General features: G+C 41.6%; 1 protein-coding gene across 1 annotated transcript in view; it reads left to right on the top strand.

Annotated features, from left to right (window-relative positions):
- The window catches only part of LOC140187771 (clathrin heavy chain 1), an 84,824-nt gene that overhangs the window by 45,852 nt on the left and 20,118 nt on the right, over window positions 1-18,854 (top strand). Inside the window, exons 12-20 of the mRNA XM_072243462.1 lie at window positions 822-959; window positions 3,333-3,497; window positions 3,625-3,805; window positions 5,790-5,953; window positions 11,767-11,892; window positions 12,077-12,219; window positions 15,168-15,402; window positions 17,367-17,489; window positions 18,161-18,306. Coding sequence (XP_072099563.1) covers window positions 822-959; window positions 3,333-3,497; window positions 3,625-3,805; window positions 5,790-5,953; window positions 11,767-11,892; window positions 12,077-12,219; window positions 15,168-15,402; window positions 17,367-17,489; window positions 18,161-18,306 — 1,421 coding nt within the window. The remainder of the gene's footprint in view (window positions 1-821; window positions 960-3,332; window positions 3,498-3,624; window positions 3,806-5,789; window positions 5,954-11,766; window positions 11,893-12,076; window positions 12,220-15,167; window positions 15,403-17,366; window positions 17,490-18,160; window positions 18,307-18,854) is intronic.

Genomic DNA, 18,854 nt, shown 5'->3' with positions numbered 1-18,854 from the left:
GGTGTTTAGGGCACCATTGAAGGTCCTCTGTCTCTGGTGGCATTCATGACTTCCTTCATGTCAGTAGTTTCCCCTCTGTTTACTCTCACTTATGTAAGTCCTGGGTGAAGACTCAGGAATACTGTCTCACACAGACGTGGAAGGCCACTTCAGTGCCGTTTCCATAAGTTTTGTTTATCCAGTCAGGGTTGCTAGCTCAGAGCTGATTTCTCAATATGCTGTAGAGAAAATTTAGTTAGTTTTACCTTCTGAATGTTTACTGTGCCTGGACTTGGTTGAAGTTCATCCAGTGACCCTTGGCCACCGCTGATATGGAAACCTGCTGAAGTTGTGCAGTAGTAGAACTAGACCATCTGCATCATTTAATGTTTGTGGAAGGTCGCTTCTTTTCCTGTCACGATCACTCTTTAGTCAAAGAATGCCACAGCACAGTAACAGGCTCTTTTGGCCCATCTTGTCTACCAAACATATTCTGGCTAGTCTGCCATCAACTCGCATCTGGACCATGATAGATTCATAATGAGTCACTAATTTCTGAACCAATCACCTCTTTCACATCCCCCACCCACTGCGATCCTGCCATTTTCTTGAACACTTAATTCACCTCTTCTGTTTTTTTTCTCATTTCGGCATTTGTTTACACTACTTCAGATTGCACTGTGTTGGTTTGCATCATTCTGTTCTAAGCTTGCTGCTGTATCTATTACTGTGTGTGCTGTTTACTGGGCTTCATGGGAGCAAGGAATTTCATTGCACCTTGGTGAGTGTCCAATATATAAAGCTGAGGAGATCCTCTACTTCCAACTGTGATCTTGTTGCAGATTGTTGACGTGTTCATGGAATACAACCTGATCCAGCAATGCACATCCTTCCTGCTCGATGCTCTGAAGAATAACCGTCCATCGGAGGGTGCCCTCCAGACTCGGCTCCTGGAAATGAACCTCATGCACGCTCCCCAGGTACAGGTTTTGCTGCAGTGGTGCTTTCAGTGTGGACCGACAAAGTTACTTTACTTGGCTGTCCAATAACAAAGATATAAAGATAGCTTTGTCAGATGTACGTGGAAGCATACGATAAAATGTGTCGTTTATGTCAATTTCCAGAACAAGTGCTAAAGAGCATCTTTATATAGAGACGTTGACAGTTGTGCTTTGCCTGGAACTACTTGGGGTTTGGGACTCTGGACACTTGAAAATGGTCAGTGATATGATGTCTCCAAGGCCCTGTGCATTATAAAGGCCTTGATGTTGCTGGCCAGGTGGGACCAGGCCCTTGCACTGGGATGTGGAATCTGACTCTATTCTGGCTGGTATGGTGAGTGTTAGACTTTGCTAGGGTTAGCAGCAACTTCCTGGTGTTGACAACAAACTACCTGGGTCGTATGGTATTGTCACCATCTGTTAATAGGAAGTGCTGTTTCTTTTTGCATTCCCCCCCCCCCAAAAAAAACTTTCTGGTTAGTAATAAGCTCATGCTTAACAGTCATTATCAGAAATAAAATCTGGTAAATTAAGTGGCCACTACATTGCCCTAAGTGTCTGGCTGAATAGTAGAATCTAGGGTGCAGCTGTGGGGCGAATGGTTTAATGTAGAATTAGTGTAAAAAGGATGGTAGATGCCCTTTAAGACTAGAAGCACAATTAAACCATTTGGCCCATCCAGTCTGCCCTGCCAGTCATGGCTGATTTATTATCCTTCCCAAACCTGTCATTCTCCGCTTTAAATAAACCCAATGATTTGCTTTCTACAGCCAGCTGTGCCAGTGAATTCCACAGATTCAGCAGAACTTCTCTGACTAAAGAAATTTCTCCTCCTCCTCCTCATTGTTCTAAGTGGACGTCCTTCTATTTTGAAACTGTGCCCTCTGGTCCTAGACCTCCCCCACTATAGAAAACATCCTCTCAACATCCACTATATTTAGTTCTTTCAGTATTCAATAGGTTTCATGCCCCCTCATTCATCTAAACTTCAGTGAGTACAGGCACAGAGCCATCAAACACACACATTAGCCTCTTAATTCTGGGATCTATCCTGTGAACCTCTGGATCCTCTCCAATGCCAGCACACCCTTTCTGTATTTCTGACTGCAATGGAAGCATCCGCCAGGTCGAACAGCATCAGTGAAGAGAACAACAGTTGCTCTCTGGGGTCAAAACCTTTAAAACTCTGAAATGGGTGTTGCAGTGAGCAAGGGAATGCCCAAGGTGAGGTACAGGCTTGTCATCAAGGTCACAAACGCTGGTGAGCCTTTGGTTGGTGTCAAAGCAAATTTTAAATATGGTACAGTCACATCTGTGCTGCAAGAGGAATGTTACCTGTAATTAGTAAATTCAGTAGTTTGGATTGCATTATAACCATGTGCTGGATGAGGTGTTGTTTGAGCTGCAGGAGTGCACAGGCAAGCAGATTGGAGTAGAGGTTGTGAATTAAAATAGCTGGAAGATTGATTAGTGTGTGTGGTTTGTCTTCCATTGCAAATTGTTCACTGATACCCAAAACTAGCCTGCAAAATTTCTTATCTTCTATGTTCACTTGGAAATTTTAAATGCAATAACATTGTTTGTCATCCTTAATTCTAACCAGTTTCTCTTTCTTCACTGCAACAAATTTCAGGACATTTGCCGGTCATGTTAAATCTGGTCTGCTTCCTTCAGTTGGAAGGAACAGCAATGTACCTTTAGGCTGGCTCATCCTCCCTCTAGTGGCTGTTCTGCATAATTACACTTTGAACTATTTGCCAGGCTGCATTGAATGTTATTGCCCTGGGACAGTAATGAGGAATTTCTTTAGCCTGAGGGTGGTGAATCTGTCTAATCTATTTCCACAGTTGTCTGTGGAGGCCAAATCATTGGGTATATTTAAACTGGAGGTTGTTAGGTTCTTGATTAGTAAGGGTGTTAAAGGTTATGGAGAGAAGGCAGATGAATGGGGCTGAGAGGGAAAATAAATCAGCCAGATTGTATGGCGGATCGGACTCAGTGAATTAAATGGCCTAATTCTGATCCTGTGTCTAATCATCTTATCACTTTAGCCTACTTTAATATGAAGGAAGTGACTGCAGTGTTGAGAATGTCCAGTATATCTTTCTCTCTGCTCCTCATGTTTTCTATGACTCAGCAACAGATGTCTGGCTAATCTGGTACTTCCACTTGGAGTTGGCATCTGTACAGTGATTATATCTTCAAATCAAGCCCCTGACAATTTAAGAAACATCTGATATTTTATCTGGACTGAAGGAGGATTGTGTGCTAGTAGAGACTTGGCATGTTGTCATAAAATGCTTGATTTCCCCCCCTCCCCTTTTTACACTTTGATCATTGTTTTATTTGCAGGTAGCAGATGCTATTTTAGGAAATCAGATGTTCACTCACTATGATCGTGCTCACATTGCTCAACTCTGTGAGAAAGCTGGACTGCTACAAAGAGCTCTGGAACATTATACGGATCTCTATGACATCAAGCGTGCTGTCGTCCACACCCACCTCCTCAATCCGGAGGTCAGTAATAACGTTCCACAATTTGTTTCTGGGACATGGGGAAGGAGTAATTCATTTAAATTTTAAAACTAATATGGTTAAATTTCATATTGTAAAATGTTATATTTATGACTTTGATATTCCACAGTGGCTCGTCAATTATTTTGGCTCCCTCTCTGTTGAGGATTCTATTGAATGCCTGCGTGCCATGCTGTCTGCTAACATCCGTCAGAATCTACAGATCTGTGTGCAAGTTGCATCCAAATACCATGAGCAACTCGGAACACAGCAACTGATCGAACTATTTGAGTCTTTCAAGAGCTTTGAAGGTAGATGTTTAAAAATTCTATAGCATTACCTTCATGGAGAGTTAGCATTAAATTCGAGTTATTGAGTGAGCCAAATGCATAGTTTTTGTCAATTTAATTCTAATTGAATAGTGCAGCCTAGTCAGTATGTCCTGTAATTTCCCTCCTAGCTAGGTACATGTTTAATTACAGTTTGAGTAAGTGCTACAGCCTATGTAATTAAAGTTTACCATGATCCTTCATGTATGTGTAGAGGATCACCAGTAATTTGTTTGATAATCAGTTTGTGCCCATGCAGCTGCCGGTGTCTTCAAATGAATGCCACCTCATTATTTAAAGATGATTCCCTCTGTTCTGCAAGCAATTGGGCCAACTTGCAATGTCACCACTTGGTTCTGTGAACTAGTGCATGGAATTTCTGGGGTCAATTTGGAAGGCGGGGGATAGATGCATTCCAAAGATGTAGTAATATTCGAAAGGCGGGATGATGCAACTGTGGCTAACAAGGGAAGTCAAAACCAACATAGAAGCCAAAGAGCAAAGATTAGGAGTTGGAGGATTGGGAAGCTTTTAAAAACCAACAGAACGCAACTAAAAAGTCGTTAAGGTAAAGATAGAATATGAAAGTAAGCTAGCCAATAATATTAAAGGATACCAAAGATTTCTTCAAATGTATAAAGAGTAAAAGGCAAGAGTAGATATTGGATTCCTCTAATGAAGCTGTGCCCTCTGGTTTCAGACTGTCCCACTATTGAAAAGATCCTCTCCACATCCACTATCTAGGCATTCAATATTTCAATAGGTTTCAATGAAATTTCTGTTTCTTTCTCTCAGTGGGGGCACCATTCTTCTAAATTCCAGTGAGTGCAAGCCCAGAGCCATAGAATGCTGCTCATATGTTAAACACCCAAATATGCTGTCTGTACTCCAAATGTGATGTCCAAAGCCTCAGTATTACATCCTTTCATATTGTAGTCCCCTGGAAATGAAAGCTAATGTTGCATTTCCTTTCCTTGCTAATCACTTATCCTGCAAATTAACATTTAGGGAATTCTGCAAGGATTCCTAAGTCCCTTTGTTCCTTCTACCATGTACTTTTCTAAACTTGAACCTGCAATCTTCACTACTGTTAGGTTGAGTAAATTGGTGCAAGTACATTATTTTGGGTCACACTTCAAGAATTTGTCTGTCATATTCATTCATTAGTCTTTTGTCTTCACAGCAAATATACTTCAGCAAGGTTTCTGAATATTGCACTTACTTGTCTTCCCTTTTGTTAGAAATCCAAAGATGTGCATTTTAATTTAGACAAAGCTTTGTTTTCCCATCCTGTCTTGGCTAATTCTACCCTGTTCCCTACCCCTTGGGCACCATAATCATAAACAAAACCTTTATTCATGTGACTTTTACTTTGGTCTTCGTTCTCTTTGTCTTGTGAACATGTCTTCAATGAAAAGATCTTTGAATTGCTAATTACAAGTTAAGGTAGTTGGCAAATCGACAGGGCATATTCCAAGTAACATTGTGGGCATTATCATTGTGTCCAAAATAAAAGCTTTGGGTTTGAGTAGAGATATAAGAGATTGCAGATGGTGGAAATTTGGAGCTACGTAGAAAATGCTGTAGGAGTTCCGATCAGTCAACATCTATGGACAGAAATGGAAGCTGTTTTTGGTAGAGACCATTTCTCTCCACAGACGCTTCCTGATATGCTGAGTTCCTCCAGCGCTTTGGACTTGAATGAGTTTGACTGTTTATTCCCTTCCATAGATGCTGCCTGACTTAGTTTCTCCAGTATTTTGTGCATGTTTCTTTGGATTTCCCACACCTGCAGAATCTCTTGTTTATGATTCATAGTCTGACAATTTTGATGAATAGCTCCAATTTTGCATGCAAGATTTTTAAACCTGAAATTTGAAGTGCATGAGGATTTTGTCCATGGATATCAAGTAAAGGTGGCTGCTTCCTAAGTGAATGGCATACTATAACAAGCTTTTCTTTTAAGGTCTGTTCTACTTTTTGGGCTCCATTGTAAACTTCAGTCAAGATCCAGAAGTCCACTTCAAATATATCCAGGCTGCCTGCAAAACCGGTCAGATCAAGGAGGTGGAGCGAATCTGTCGTGAAAGCAATTGCTATGACCCAGAACGTGTGAAGAACTTCCTCAAGGTAAATTATTTCCATTTGTCAAGCTCCTTCATAAACTCTGTAGGTCAGTTCTAATAGCTGGTGTTACTGTTGCTTAGCAGATTGCTTTGCAATCCTTATTTCCAAACAAATTTCTTATCGATTGCCCCATGCCCCGAAGTTCCTGTTTGTGCCTGGGATTCAACTTTGCTGACTAACCCATAGAAATGTTTAATAAATAGGATTCATATATTTGTCCCAGTTGATGCCTGTTGGCACAAAATACACATGTTTGAGTTGGCTTGATTGTAGAACATGGCACAGTACAGGCCCTTCAGCCTGTGAAGTTGTGCCATCCTTTTAACCTACTCCAAGATCAATCTAATGCTTTTATTCTACTACCCTCCATTTCTCTTTCATCCATGTACCCATCGAAGAGTCTCTTAAATCTGTTATGAAGCTGTTTGGTTGCCAAAAATGGTTCAATATCTGCACTTGCTATTTTCCTGATGTAGGCCCCTGCAATTTTTTGTGTAGTAAACTGTTCACTTCTCTTAAGCTGAACTTCAGGCTACTCATTCATAAAGTATCTAGGCTGAACCTCAAAACCAAGCGTTGGTAATCAAAATCACACAGCATGAAATGGGTTATCTGTCCCAGCTTATCTAGGCTGACCAGTGAGCACCATTCTATACTAATCCAAGCCCAACCCTTGAGCAATGCTGAATACTCATTGTGACTCTTGAATGCTCTCAGCAAACCAGCTTCATCCATTCTCTCAAGAAAATCTTGTCATTCAAGCAGGTACTTGCCATTCTTTGGGTGAAGATCTCCCTTGTATCTCCTCCTGCCCTTGCTCTAAGCCAATACTATCTAGATTTATCTACTTTTTTTTTGTTTTTTTGTGTACAGGGTAGAAAACTTTTCCAATCTGTACTCCTTTTTATATACCTCAATTACTCTCCTCTTAACTGCTCCAGGGAGAACAAACATAGGTTTTGCAGTCTCTCCACATGACTGCTCCATCCTAGGCAATACTTTGGTGAATCTCCTTTGCACCTCTCCAGTGCTTTTACCTCTTGTCTTTACTGTGACGAACACAACTTCAGCTGGGCTCTGGCTGAGCTTTTATGTTACATAATCTGTCTGCATTCAGTGTCCTGACCACTGAGGGGCCCCCTAAGACACAGGAATACATAGAAGGATGTCTTAAGCATAGAATATTGGCCATGATACTGAATGCAGATGTAGACGATTGTGCTCCAACTTCATAATAATTACATACCCAATCTTTATGAAATTGGGACAAAATCTATATTCTGTGTCCTGACCAGGAAGGGCCAGCATTGTCTTCCTAGCCATTTTACCTCCCAGGATCTAAGGACTTTGTACTCCAAGATCCCTCCATTCCTCATACACCAAGCCCTTATTTCAAAAGATGCCCTAGCCTCATTAGTGCTCCTAAAATGTATCACCTCATTTCTGGATTAAACTCTATTTGCCACTTCAGTCCACTTTGACAATGATATAGATTTTCTCTCTAAAACTTAAAACCATCTTCTACTCAATCAATAATCCTTGCAAATCTTGCCTCCAAGACATGTATATTTCAAACAGTAACAGTTCCAGCACAGGTCCTAGTTGGGTATTAAAAGTATTGGATATCCATTTCTGAAAACGACCCTCTTCCTCACCTACTGTCTCCAATCAGCGATCCAGTTTGCCCACTTGCCCTGAGCTGAAGCCATGGGCCCTAACCTGTCTGAACTAATTTTAAAGGCTTTATAGCTACCCTGCCCTTACCAATGCACTACTGGCTCAGAAGGCTTGCACTAAATTTGAATGGTTTTCAAAATGAGGTGTTGAATTTGTGGCTGAGATTGGTCATTTGTACCTTAATTTGTTCTGTGTTGATCTAATTGTTTTACAGATCCCATTCACTCCCACCCCCCACCACCACAAACATCAAACCTGTTGACTAAAAACCTTTAATTCATTGCTATGAAGGCAGCCATTAAGTGCTTAAAGCTTCCTGCTGCAATAGAACTGACAAAGCTGTAGAAGCTTATTCTTCTAATGCTAATGTTTGAGAATGTTAAGCTTGGTCTGCTATCAATTTCTGAATATGGTGACCAGCTGTTGACGGAGCCTATTGTCTTTTTTGCTGTTCCTTGTATTTGGAATGAGCAGGACATGTATCAGGTAAACTACATGCAGGTTGCCTCTTTTTCTCCTTCCCTTTTGTTAAAGCAGACATGATCCTTCTGTATTGGTGCAGGATAGTGCTCTTGGATATGGAGATGGAATTAAAATCAGCTATATACTGGGATTCACAAGTTTCTTTTTCCACATGTCTGCCCAATTGCATTGCATTTAAAACTGTTTTGCATGCAGTCTTGCATGATGGGGCATTCTGACTGAGCTGAATAACTTTGTCTTGGTGAAGCATTTAGTTCATATTTAGACCTCCAAATTAAAATACAGTAAAGCTAAATGGTCTTGACTGTTACCATGCACTCTCCCAAACCTGAGAAATTGTCTAGGCTGCATCTTCAGTCAAGCAAGCAGTGTTGAATTGCACACACGAAATCCATCTTTATCTGATACTTTCCAATGAAAACTAAGACTTGATATGGCATAGGGGTATGGCAGGTTCACTGGACTAATCCACTTAGCTGGATTACTGATAATGCACATCCAAGTTCACCATCTCATCAGGGGAATTCAGTATATTGAATGAGTATCTAGGATTGGTTAGAGAAAGCATCAGAAAAGCACGTTACCTGAAGAGGACTTGCCATCCTGTCTTGTCTAGTTTATAACTTAGAATGATTGACTTCTAACTCTGAGCAACTTACTGAAGGATAATTGGGGAATGGACAATAAATGCTAATTTTGGCAACAGTTTAAAAAAGTTAAGCCTTTACACTGAAGCCAGCTAAATGACCCCAACCTCACCGGGTTTCTTAAAATGGGTAAGAGATGACCTTGATCTTAATCCACATTAAAAGTTAGTGTCCAACTTTGGGCAGACCTGATTGCAAGGGAGATCGTGGGGTAAAGGGTAGTGTTGGATTTCAACTGCGTCTGTCACCAGTTTGTCCAGAGATAAATGATTTGCAATTCATTTGATGCTGATTGACAAATTTGTAAGTTAACGTTTTGAGCAGAAGTGGACATTCAGTATCAGAAGGCAGAGTAAAATATTTGGAACCCCACAGTTTAAATGGAAAATGGAAATCGGAATCTGGTGTCAGGTTAGTTGACTTCACAGCTACCAAACTGGCATTGGGCACCTTGAGCAATTTGAGGCCAATTCACTGGTAACTGGTCCATGAAAGCAAGAGAAATAGTAGTTGGTAATATTGACAACTGCATTGTGTCCAGCATGAGCCCTGACTAGTAGAGTTTTATGGTTTGGTAGAGGTTTTAACACAGTAATACTTTAGGCTGATGGGCTTGGTGGCATGCTGCTAGATTATCCAGATTATTTGTTTTTTCCAATTAATACCTCACTCTTGCATGGTATAATCTTTCACTGATTTAGTGAGTTTAAAGAGCATAGAAGTAGGGCCCCAGTGAGCCAGATGCTGAACCTCTTAATCATCAAGTTTTATCAGTTGAATTGTATGTTTATAGTTATTTCACTTCCTTGTCTTAAATAGGAGTGGTTTTGGTGTTCCCATAAAATGTCCTTGGTACAAAGTCTTGAGGTGTTGCTGAATGAAAAGTGAATTGTCACGTGTGGCAAAGTACAGCAGGAAGCTTATCGAGCATGCTGTTCGTACAGATTAGTATACAGTGCATTGTTAGAGTAATGTAAAACAATAACAATGCAGAATGAAGTGTAAAAGCTACTGAGTCCAGTGCAGGTAAACGATAAACTCAAGATCATAATGAGGTAGATTTTGAGTTTGCATCCATCTTGTTGTGCAAGAGGTCCATTCATGAATCTGAGAACAGTGGGATTGAGTTGTCCTTTAGCCTGGTGGTACATGTTTTCAGGCTTTTGAATCTTTTTGCCCAGTGGGAGAAGAGAGAATACCTGGGGTGGGTGGGATCTTTGATTATATTGGCTGCTTTACTGAGGTCACGAAGTGTAGACAGCACACGGGAATCAGCCTCTTCTCTATGGACTGAGTTGCATCCTCAACTGTGCAGTTCCTTGCAGTCACTTGAAGGGCGTTTGCCATATCAAGCCATAATGCATCCAAACAGAATGCTTTCTATGGTGCATTTGTTAAAAATTGGTAAGAGGTGATGGGAACACTGAATTTCTTCAGCCTCTAATGGCAGAAATGTTGCTGATAAGAACTAAACCAGAGATGTTTCTTGCAGGATTGTTTAAGTACAGATGACAGAAATGGGCCATTTGAGAACTGGGCACAGCACTTGGAGTTAGTATACTGCAGACTGGCTGAAGTGCATTTTCCAAATCAGATTTAAAATTCCATCCATTTGTTAACATCTACTTTCCAGTCCCAGAGTGCTAATCCTGCAGTAATTGCAAACTTGAAGATCATTGCAATAGCTTTGGGTTTGTTATCTTAATGCATCTAATCTGGCTTGTCGCTGAAAAGGTATTATGCTAAGGATGAAAATTTGGGCAGGCCTTGCTAGCATTGAAGGCTACAGATCTGGTGCAGGAGCCACTAACTGTTGCAAGCAGAATCTCTAATGTTCCTTGCTCTGCCAAGCAGTGTGTGCCATGTCCTTGTGTTAAAATGGATTAGATTTGGTAATTAGAGCAAAGATGCATTTAAGATGAGCTAGACTTAATGGCTTGTTTTTAGAACCCTGTTCATAGATAGCTGCTCATTCCTTAGAGGAACATGTGTACAAGATGCCTTTATTTGATTGTAAGAATTGCCAAAACAGTTTTCAAACGTCTTTTGAGTTTTTGTCGCCCACAGCTAGTGCGACATACTGAGTAAGCTTAATGTTTTGGAATCTGTTTGAATTAACTGAGACTTTGACTAGAATTTGAGGTAAAATGTTGACCAGTAAGTAGATTGTATAAAGGTAAAATAATCTTTGTAAACATGAAATTCTGCAGATACTACAAATCTTGAGCAACACACTCAATGCTGGAGGAACTTGGCAAGTCAGGCAGCATCTATGGAGAGGCTGATCAAGGGTCTTGGCCCAAAATGTTGACTGTTTATTCCCTTCCATAGATGCTGCCTGATCTGCTGAGTTCCTCCAGTATTTTGTGTGTTGCTCTTCATCGTAAACCCTATTTATCTTTTGTTCTTCATGTCAATCTCTTTAACACTAAAGTTCCTTTCCTGAGCATGTCTTGGACATGATCCCTTTTGCTGCCTCTTTAAATGTTTTTGGCATAACTTGAGTGATCCATTACAGGACGTACATTAGAATATTTATAATTTGGGCCGGCTGGTGGCGCAACGACATTGGCGCCGGACCCGGGAACGGAGGTTCTCGGGTTCGAAACCAGTCAGGTCCGCTCCCCAGTGCACTTTCCATCCGTGCCAGGTTGAGTGTCGAGATAGCAACTCGACCTTGTAAAATAAAGGGAAAAATACTGCAAAAATGTCTGTGTGAGGAGTGGCGCGGCACACAGTCTTTCTCTCGCTCCACGCCTTGTAAAAGCCATGAAAAAGACATCATCATGGACGGACGCAGACGCACACGCACAGACTCACATGCACGCAGGCACACGCCAAAAGAAAAAAAATTATAATTTGACAAGGTGCTTTTACTACTGGAGGAAAGCAGCATCCTATCTGCACATCAAGGTTATGTATCTGAAAATGCCACACTTGGTTCCATCAAGAACAACAGATGGTTTGTGCTTTTGAACTTCAAAACTACTTGTTATATTTTGTTTCCAGGAGGCCAAATTGACGGACCAGCTGCCACTGATAATAGTGTGTGATCGTTTTGATTTTGTGCACGACCTGGTGTTATATCTGTACCGCAACAACCTGCAGAAATACATTGAGATCTATGTTCAGAAGGTGAGAACTCTGAGGGACAATGCTTTTGTCTAGTGGTTTGTGGGTTTTTGGGAATGGTTTCTGGGGTGAAAAGCTAAATTTGCCATTTTTGTTGCTGTTTGTATGCAAAGAGTCCATTTTGCCCACATACATCTCTATTCTACTGCAACTAAAATGTGTCAAAAACTCAATTATATTTGCACAGGTGAATCCAAGTCGTTTGCCAGTCGTGGTTGGGGGGCTGCTTGATGTGGATTGTTCTGAAGATGTCATCAAAAATCTGATACTCGTCGTTCGTGGACAGTTTTCCACTGATGAGCTGGTTGCTGAAGTAGAGAAACGAAACAGGTATCAAAACTATTCTGTGACTCTTCAGGCTAAGCTTAATCTTGCCAAAGTGATTGATTCTTTGCAGATGCGCCTCATGGGTTTGTAGTTGGAATAATCCATACTGATTTCAGACTTCCTCAGCTGAGGCATGGAAGGATTTTTCAGGACCAAGCACTGCTCCAGACACCCAGTTCCTCTCTGCCATCAACTTGATCTGGTCTGTTTTCGTACTCTGTATAGGCATATACGCTTGTCCATTTAGAGTCTGGATAAACAAGACCGCTAACCAAAAGGTGTAGTGTATGCCCTCCTCTCATTACCACCATCAAGGAGATGCAGTAGCCTAAAGGCACCCACTCAACGTTTTAGGAACAGCTTCTTCCCCTGCTTCATCAGATTTCTGAACAGTTCAGGAACACTACCTCACTATTTTGTTGTTTTTATTCTGACTTGTAGTTTTAAAAAGATTATTGCATTGTGCTGCTGCTACTAAACAAATTTATTGATGTATGTCAATAACAAGTCTGATCTGGTACATTCGTAAAATTTAAAGCAAGTGGGCTTCACTGGTTATAAAGTGCTTTGTACACAACCCTGTGGTTGTAACATTGTTCTGTTTTGGAGCTTGGTATCTGCTATACCCTTTAAAACATGAAAAATTCCAGGGTGGGGGGGAAGGGTTCCTGAATACTTTTTATCATTTTATGACAGTGAATCACAGTGGATTTGGCGGTTTTTTTTGACACTCATCAACAGAACAGACTCTTCTGTGTCAAAGTGAAAACAGATCTCTACAAAGTGATCCAAATTAAAATATAAAGCACTAATAATTGATTGCATAAGTATTCACCCCCTTTAATATGACACACCAAATCATCACTGGTGCAGCCAGTTGGCTTTAAAAGTCACATAATTAGTTAAATGGAGATCTGTTTTTGGAGACCTGTGTGCAGTCATAAGAATGTAAGAAATAGGAGCAGGAGTAGGCCACCTGGCCCATCGAGCCTGCCCCGCCATTCAATAAGATCATTGCTGATCTGTCCGTAAACTCAGCTCCACCTACCTGCCTTTTCCCCATAACCCTTAATTCCCTTACTATGTAAAAACCTATCCAACTGTATCTTAAATATACTTGGTGAAGAAGCCTCAAGATGTTTCAATTGATTGTAGTAAAAATAAATCTGTCCTACTGCTGGTAAGTCAGTATCCTGGCAAAAACTACACAATAAAGACAAAGAACACTCCAAGCAACTTCGCAAAAAGGCTATTGTAAAGCACAAGTCAGGAGGTGGATACAAGAAAATTTCCAAGTCACTGAATATCCCTTCGAGTACATTTGAGTTAATCATCAAGAAATGGAAAGAATATGGCGCAGCTGTAAATCTGCCCAGATCAGGCAGCCCTCAAAAACTGAGTGACTGTGGAAGAAGGAGGCTTGTGAGGGAGATCACCAAGAGACCTATGACAACTCATTGCAAGCTTCAGTGGCTGAGATGGGAGAGACTGCGCAGACAAGAACTGTTGCCCTGGTGCTTCACCATTCACAGCTTTATGGGAGACTGACAAAGAGAAAGTCACTGCAGGAAAAAACTTGCATGAAATCTTGGTTAGAGTTTGCCAGAAGGCATGCGAATGACTCTGAAGTCAGCTGGAAGATTCTATGGTCTTATGAAACCAAAATTGAGCTTCTTGGCCATCAGCCTAAACATTGTGTTTGGCAGAAGCCAAACACCGCACATCATCAAAAACACAACCATTCCTTCCGATGAAGCATGGTGATGGCTGCATCATGCTGTGGGGATGCTTCACTGCAGCAGGCCCTGGAAGGTAAAGGGTCAAATGAGTGCAGCAAAATAGAGAAATCCTGGAGGAAGACCTGATGCAGTCTGCAAGAGAACTGCAACTTAGAAGATTTGCTTTCCAGCAAGACAGTGACCCCAAACATAAAGGCAAAGCTACATAGAAATGGTTTAAAACAAAGTTAATGTCCTGGAGTAGGCAAGTCAGAGTCCAGACCGCAATCCAAGTTAGAATTTATGGCGACTTGAAAAAGGCTGTTCACTCATGATCCCCTTGCGATCTCACAGTTTTGTAAAGAATAACGGGGGGGGGGGGGGGGGGGGAATTGCAATGTCCAGAAGTGCAAAGCTGCTAGAGACCTATCCACACAGACTCAAGGTTGTAATTGCTGCCGAAGGCGCATCTACTAAACACAGACTTGAAGGTGGTGAGTAATTATGCAGTCATTTTGTGTTTAATAGTAATAAATTTAGACCAATTTGTAGAAATTTATTTTCACTTTGACACAAGTCTTTTCTGCTGATCAGTGTCAAAAAAAAGCGCCAAATTAAATCCACTGATTCAATGTTGTAAGCAATAAAAAATGAAAATTTCCAAGGGGTGTGAATACTTTTTATAGGTATTGTATACCTGTTTCTGTTCCCCCAAACTTTTTTGTCGAATCTTTGTAAGACTGGGATGAATTACAGAACAGAAATGCACGTGCTCTTCAACTCTCAATCGTGCTTATCTGTTAACCATCTCTAAGATTAATCCAACTCTTCTCTCCCACATAGTCCTCTATTTCGCTTTCATTCATGTGCCTGTCTGAGTCTAAAATATCCTTAATGTAACTGCCTCTGCCACCACCCTTGTCAGCATGGTCTGCTCCCCCAGCACTGTTTCTATTTTTAAAAAATCTATCTTTGACAATTTTCTCTCACCCCCCCCCCCCCACCAGTTACCTTAAAATGATGCCCCCCTTGTACCAGCCATTTCCACCCTGCTGGCTGTTCACTCTCTATTACTCTATCTTGTACACCTCCACCAGCTCACCTTCCACCCTCTTTCATTCCAAATTGATTTGGTATTTGTTCTCTCAGACTGCCTGGTGTTGCCCGATGATGCTTATTAGCCAACTTGGAAAAGCGTGTGCTTCCTGTTGTAAGTTTGTACGTTGTTTGCAGGTTGAAGTTGCTGCTCCCCTGGCTGGAATCTCGAATCCACGAAGGTTGTGAGGAGCCGGCCACCCACAATGCACTGGCAAAGATTTACATCGACAGCAACAACAATCCCGAACGCTTCCTGCGGGAGAACCCGTATTACGATAGCAGAGTGGTGGGCAAGTACTGTGAAAAGAGGGACCCTCACCTGGCCTGTGTGGCCTACGAACGAGGCCAGTGTGACATGGAGCTCATCAATGTGAGTGGGGGGGGTGGGGGGTGCAGTTGCCTATTACAGACCAATAGAATCAGTGCTACAGTACCAAGCTGTGCTAAACTGTATTCTGCCTCGTCTCATTGACCCAAAACTGTATCATGGCCCCCTCCCATTCATGTACTTTCCAAACCTCTCAAATGCTGAATTGAGCCTGCATCCGCTACTTAAACTAGCAGCTCATTCCACACTTGCACCACCCTCCTGAGTGAAGAAATTTCCCCTCGGGTTCCCCTTAAATATTTCACCTTTCATCGGTGTCCAATGACCTGTAGTTCGAATCTCACCTAAAAGCCTGCTTGCATTTACCCTACTCGACTCGACTACGTCAACTCAGGCCTAGGGGGCTGGTGTCAGGCATTTACCCTAGCTATACTCATAATTTTGTATACCTCTATCAAATCTCCCCTCATTCTCCTACACTCCAGGGAATAAAGTTCTAACCTATTAAGTGTTTCACTGTATATTGTGTCCATGAGTTCTGACAACACCTTTGTAAATTTTGTAGTTTACAAAAATGTAAAAAAAAAATAGTTTGCCCTTCATTTATTATTTCATAGTGAGGCTCTCAGTGAAATGCCAGGTAGAAGCATTTTGAAGTAATGTTCATGGATGCTTTCAAGCTAATTGAGTAACCTAGAAGCTTCATAGTGTTAAATAATGTAATAATTAGCATTAGAATGCATTGGGAACTCAGCTTAGGTTGGCATGTGCCTTGAAACTTCAACCTGCCTTGAAGAATATAACTTTTCAAGCTTGCTACTTAACTCACTGAATTCATCCTGAACACTGACACCTTACCTTGACACAACCTTTACCGGAGAAAACAGTAGCTTATTTTTAAGTTTTTAAAAGGTTGCTGCAGGAAGTCAGGCAACATCTGTGGATTGAAATACAGTTGATGTTTTGGAGTGTGACTCCATCTGGATTGAAAGGAGAGCTTGCAAGTATAGAGTTATGGGGCAAAGGTGGCAAGCAGTAGGTGGGATCTCAGCGGTTCAGGCAGCAACTATGGAAATGAACAAATTGTTGACGTTTTGTGCCGAGGCCCTTCTTCAGGACTAACGATTGTTGGATTTGCAGACGGAATTGGGTTGGGAAGAGAAGGGTCATGATGGTGACAGAAACTGGGAGGTGATGAGTGGAGATGAGGACTGCAGATTATGAAATTTCATAAGGAAGGTGAAGAATGGAGCAAAGGGAGGGAAAGCAGGCCGATAGGAACAGAGGGGAAGAGTATCACTAAGATTTGAGCATAAGTTTGATAATTCAGTCTTGATTTTGGAGTCAGAGTAATGCAACAGAGAAACAAACCCTTTGGCCCAGCTCACCCATGCCAACCATCACTTAGTCATAGTCATACTTTATTGATCCCGGGGGGAATTGGTTTTCGTTACAGTTGCACCATAAATAATTAAATAGTAATATGTAAATTATGCCAGGAAATAAGTCCAGGACCAGCCTATTGGCTCAGGGTGTCTGACCCTCCAAGGGAGGAGTTGTAAAGTTTGATGCCCACAGGCAGGAATGACTTCCTATGACGCTCTGTGTTGCATCTCGGTGGAATGAGCCTCTGGCTGAATGTACTCCTGTGCCCAACCAGTACATTATGTAGTGGATGGGAGACATTGTCCATGATGGCATGCAACTTGGACAGCATCCTCTTTTCAGACACCACCGTCAGAGAGTCCAATTCCATCCCCACAACATCACTGGCCTGGTCTTATTTGCTGCATTTGGCCCATATCCCTCTCGGCCTTTCCTATCCATGTAATCATACAGATTACCTTTAAATGTTAATATACCTACCACAACCACTCTAGCAGTTAGCTGCATATGTACAACACCCTCTGTGGAAAAATTTGCACCTTGAGTTCCTGTCAAATCGCTTTAAACTGTTTAAAACTATTGAAGGATATTCATGAGCTATTTTTCTCCTCCTTTTGTAGGTGTGCAATGAGAACTCTTTGTTCAAAAGCCTGTCGCGTTACTTGGTTCGTCGGAAAGATCCTGAGCTCTGGGCAAACGTCCTGCAAGAAACCAATCCTTACAGGAGGCCACTTATTGACCAAGTAAGAATCAAAAGTAACTTCATACCTAGACTCTGAAGAGTATACGGGGTACATGCAGCCGTGGATATTTTACATAATCATCTTTTAAATATGATTTGGAGGGGCAAGCCCATTGGTACCTTGAAATTGCATCCTCTTCAATGGGATTAAGCTGTCTAGAGTATTTGCACTATATCCAGGAAATCCAGTGTGAATCTTTCAGCAGCATTCACCATTTTAAATTGTAGGCGGAGGGGTAAGATGTACATATGATTGTGGTCCATTAAGGACTGAGCTGCTAATGTACTGGCGAATCAATTATGATGTTAGCCTGCCAGTTTGAGAGCATCAAACGGAAAAACTGATGTCTGCTTGAGACCGAATAAGATGGCCTGTCTTGGGGTTTTGAGGACTGAGGAACGGGGTTTGTTTTGCTCTGGTGGCTTTGTCACTTGGTATGTTTTTGTTCTGCCAGGCATGTTGGGCATGCTGTGTTGGCACTGACACTTGTGGGCTTCCCCCAGCACATTCTTGAGTTTGTTTGATTGTTAATGCAAAGGATGCATTTCACTATTTCAATGCACGTCTGATAAATCTGAAAACTGGAAGCGTGGTGTTTCTTTTTGGAAATTTGAGTCTGATTTGAAGCTCATGATACTGTTTCCACCTCCTCCTCCTCCCCCCCCGCGCAGGTGGTACAGACGGCTCTGTCAGAAACTCAGGACCCCGAGGAGGTCTCTGTTACTGTGAAAGCTTTTATGACTGCTGACCTTCCAAATGAATTAATTGAATTGTTGGAGAAAATTGTCCTGGACAATTCAGTCTTCAGTGAACACAGGTAAATCAGTATTTCAACTAGACAAATAACTAAGTTTGCAGTCCAGATCAATTTGTACTCTGCTATTGGCAGGTACGTCTGTAGGAGGCTGAATTTTATTAAAATAGTAACTTTCCCATGTCTCCTGTGTCTCAGTCCATACTTGAGCCTGAAGCTTTTTGTTCTGGCCTTTTGGTTGCTGGGCTATGGAGCCCCAAGGAGGACAAATCACCTAATGTGTTAATTGTTCAGGGTGCCCAGGGGCGTCTTTGTATACATATAAAAATAGACTATACTTTGAAGGCCTTTCTAACTTCATATTTGAATCCCAAATTACAATAAATCTAATTTGAATTCTTGTACTCAAAAACATGGATGAGAGTTGTGTAATTGGCCCCAGTGTCAATGACGTTAGGGGAATGAAAAGTGGTTCTTTTTCCATTTAGAGATATAGCACAGTAATGGGTCCAACTAGCCCATCTTGCCTAATTACACCCATGTGACCAATTGACCCATACATTTTTTGGAATGTGGGAAGGTGGCATGGTAACACAATGGTTAACACGTTT

Source organism: Mobula birostris, chromosome 25, assembly GCF_030028105.1.
Source record: "Mobula birostris isolate sMobBir1 chromosome 25, sMobBir1.hap1, whole genome shotgun sequence".
In the NCBI taxonomy this organism is placed as follows: Eukaryota; Metazoa; Chordata; class Chondrichthyes; order Myliobatiformes; family Myliobatidae; genus Mobula; species Mobula birostris.
This window is presented reverse-complemented; position numbering and strand designations above follow the sequence as displayed.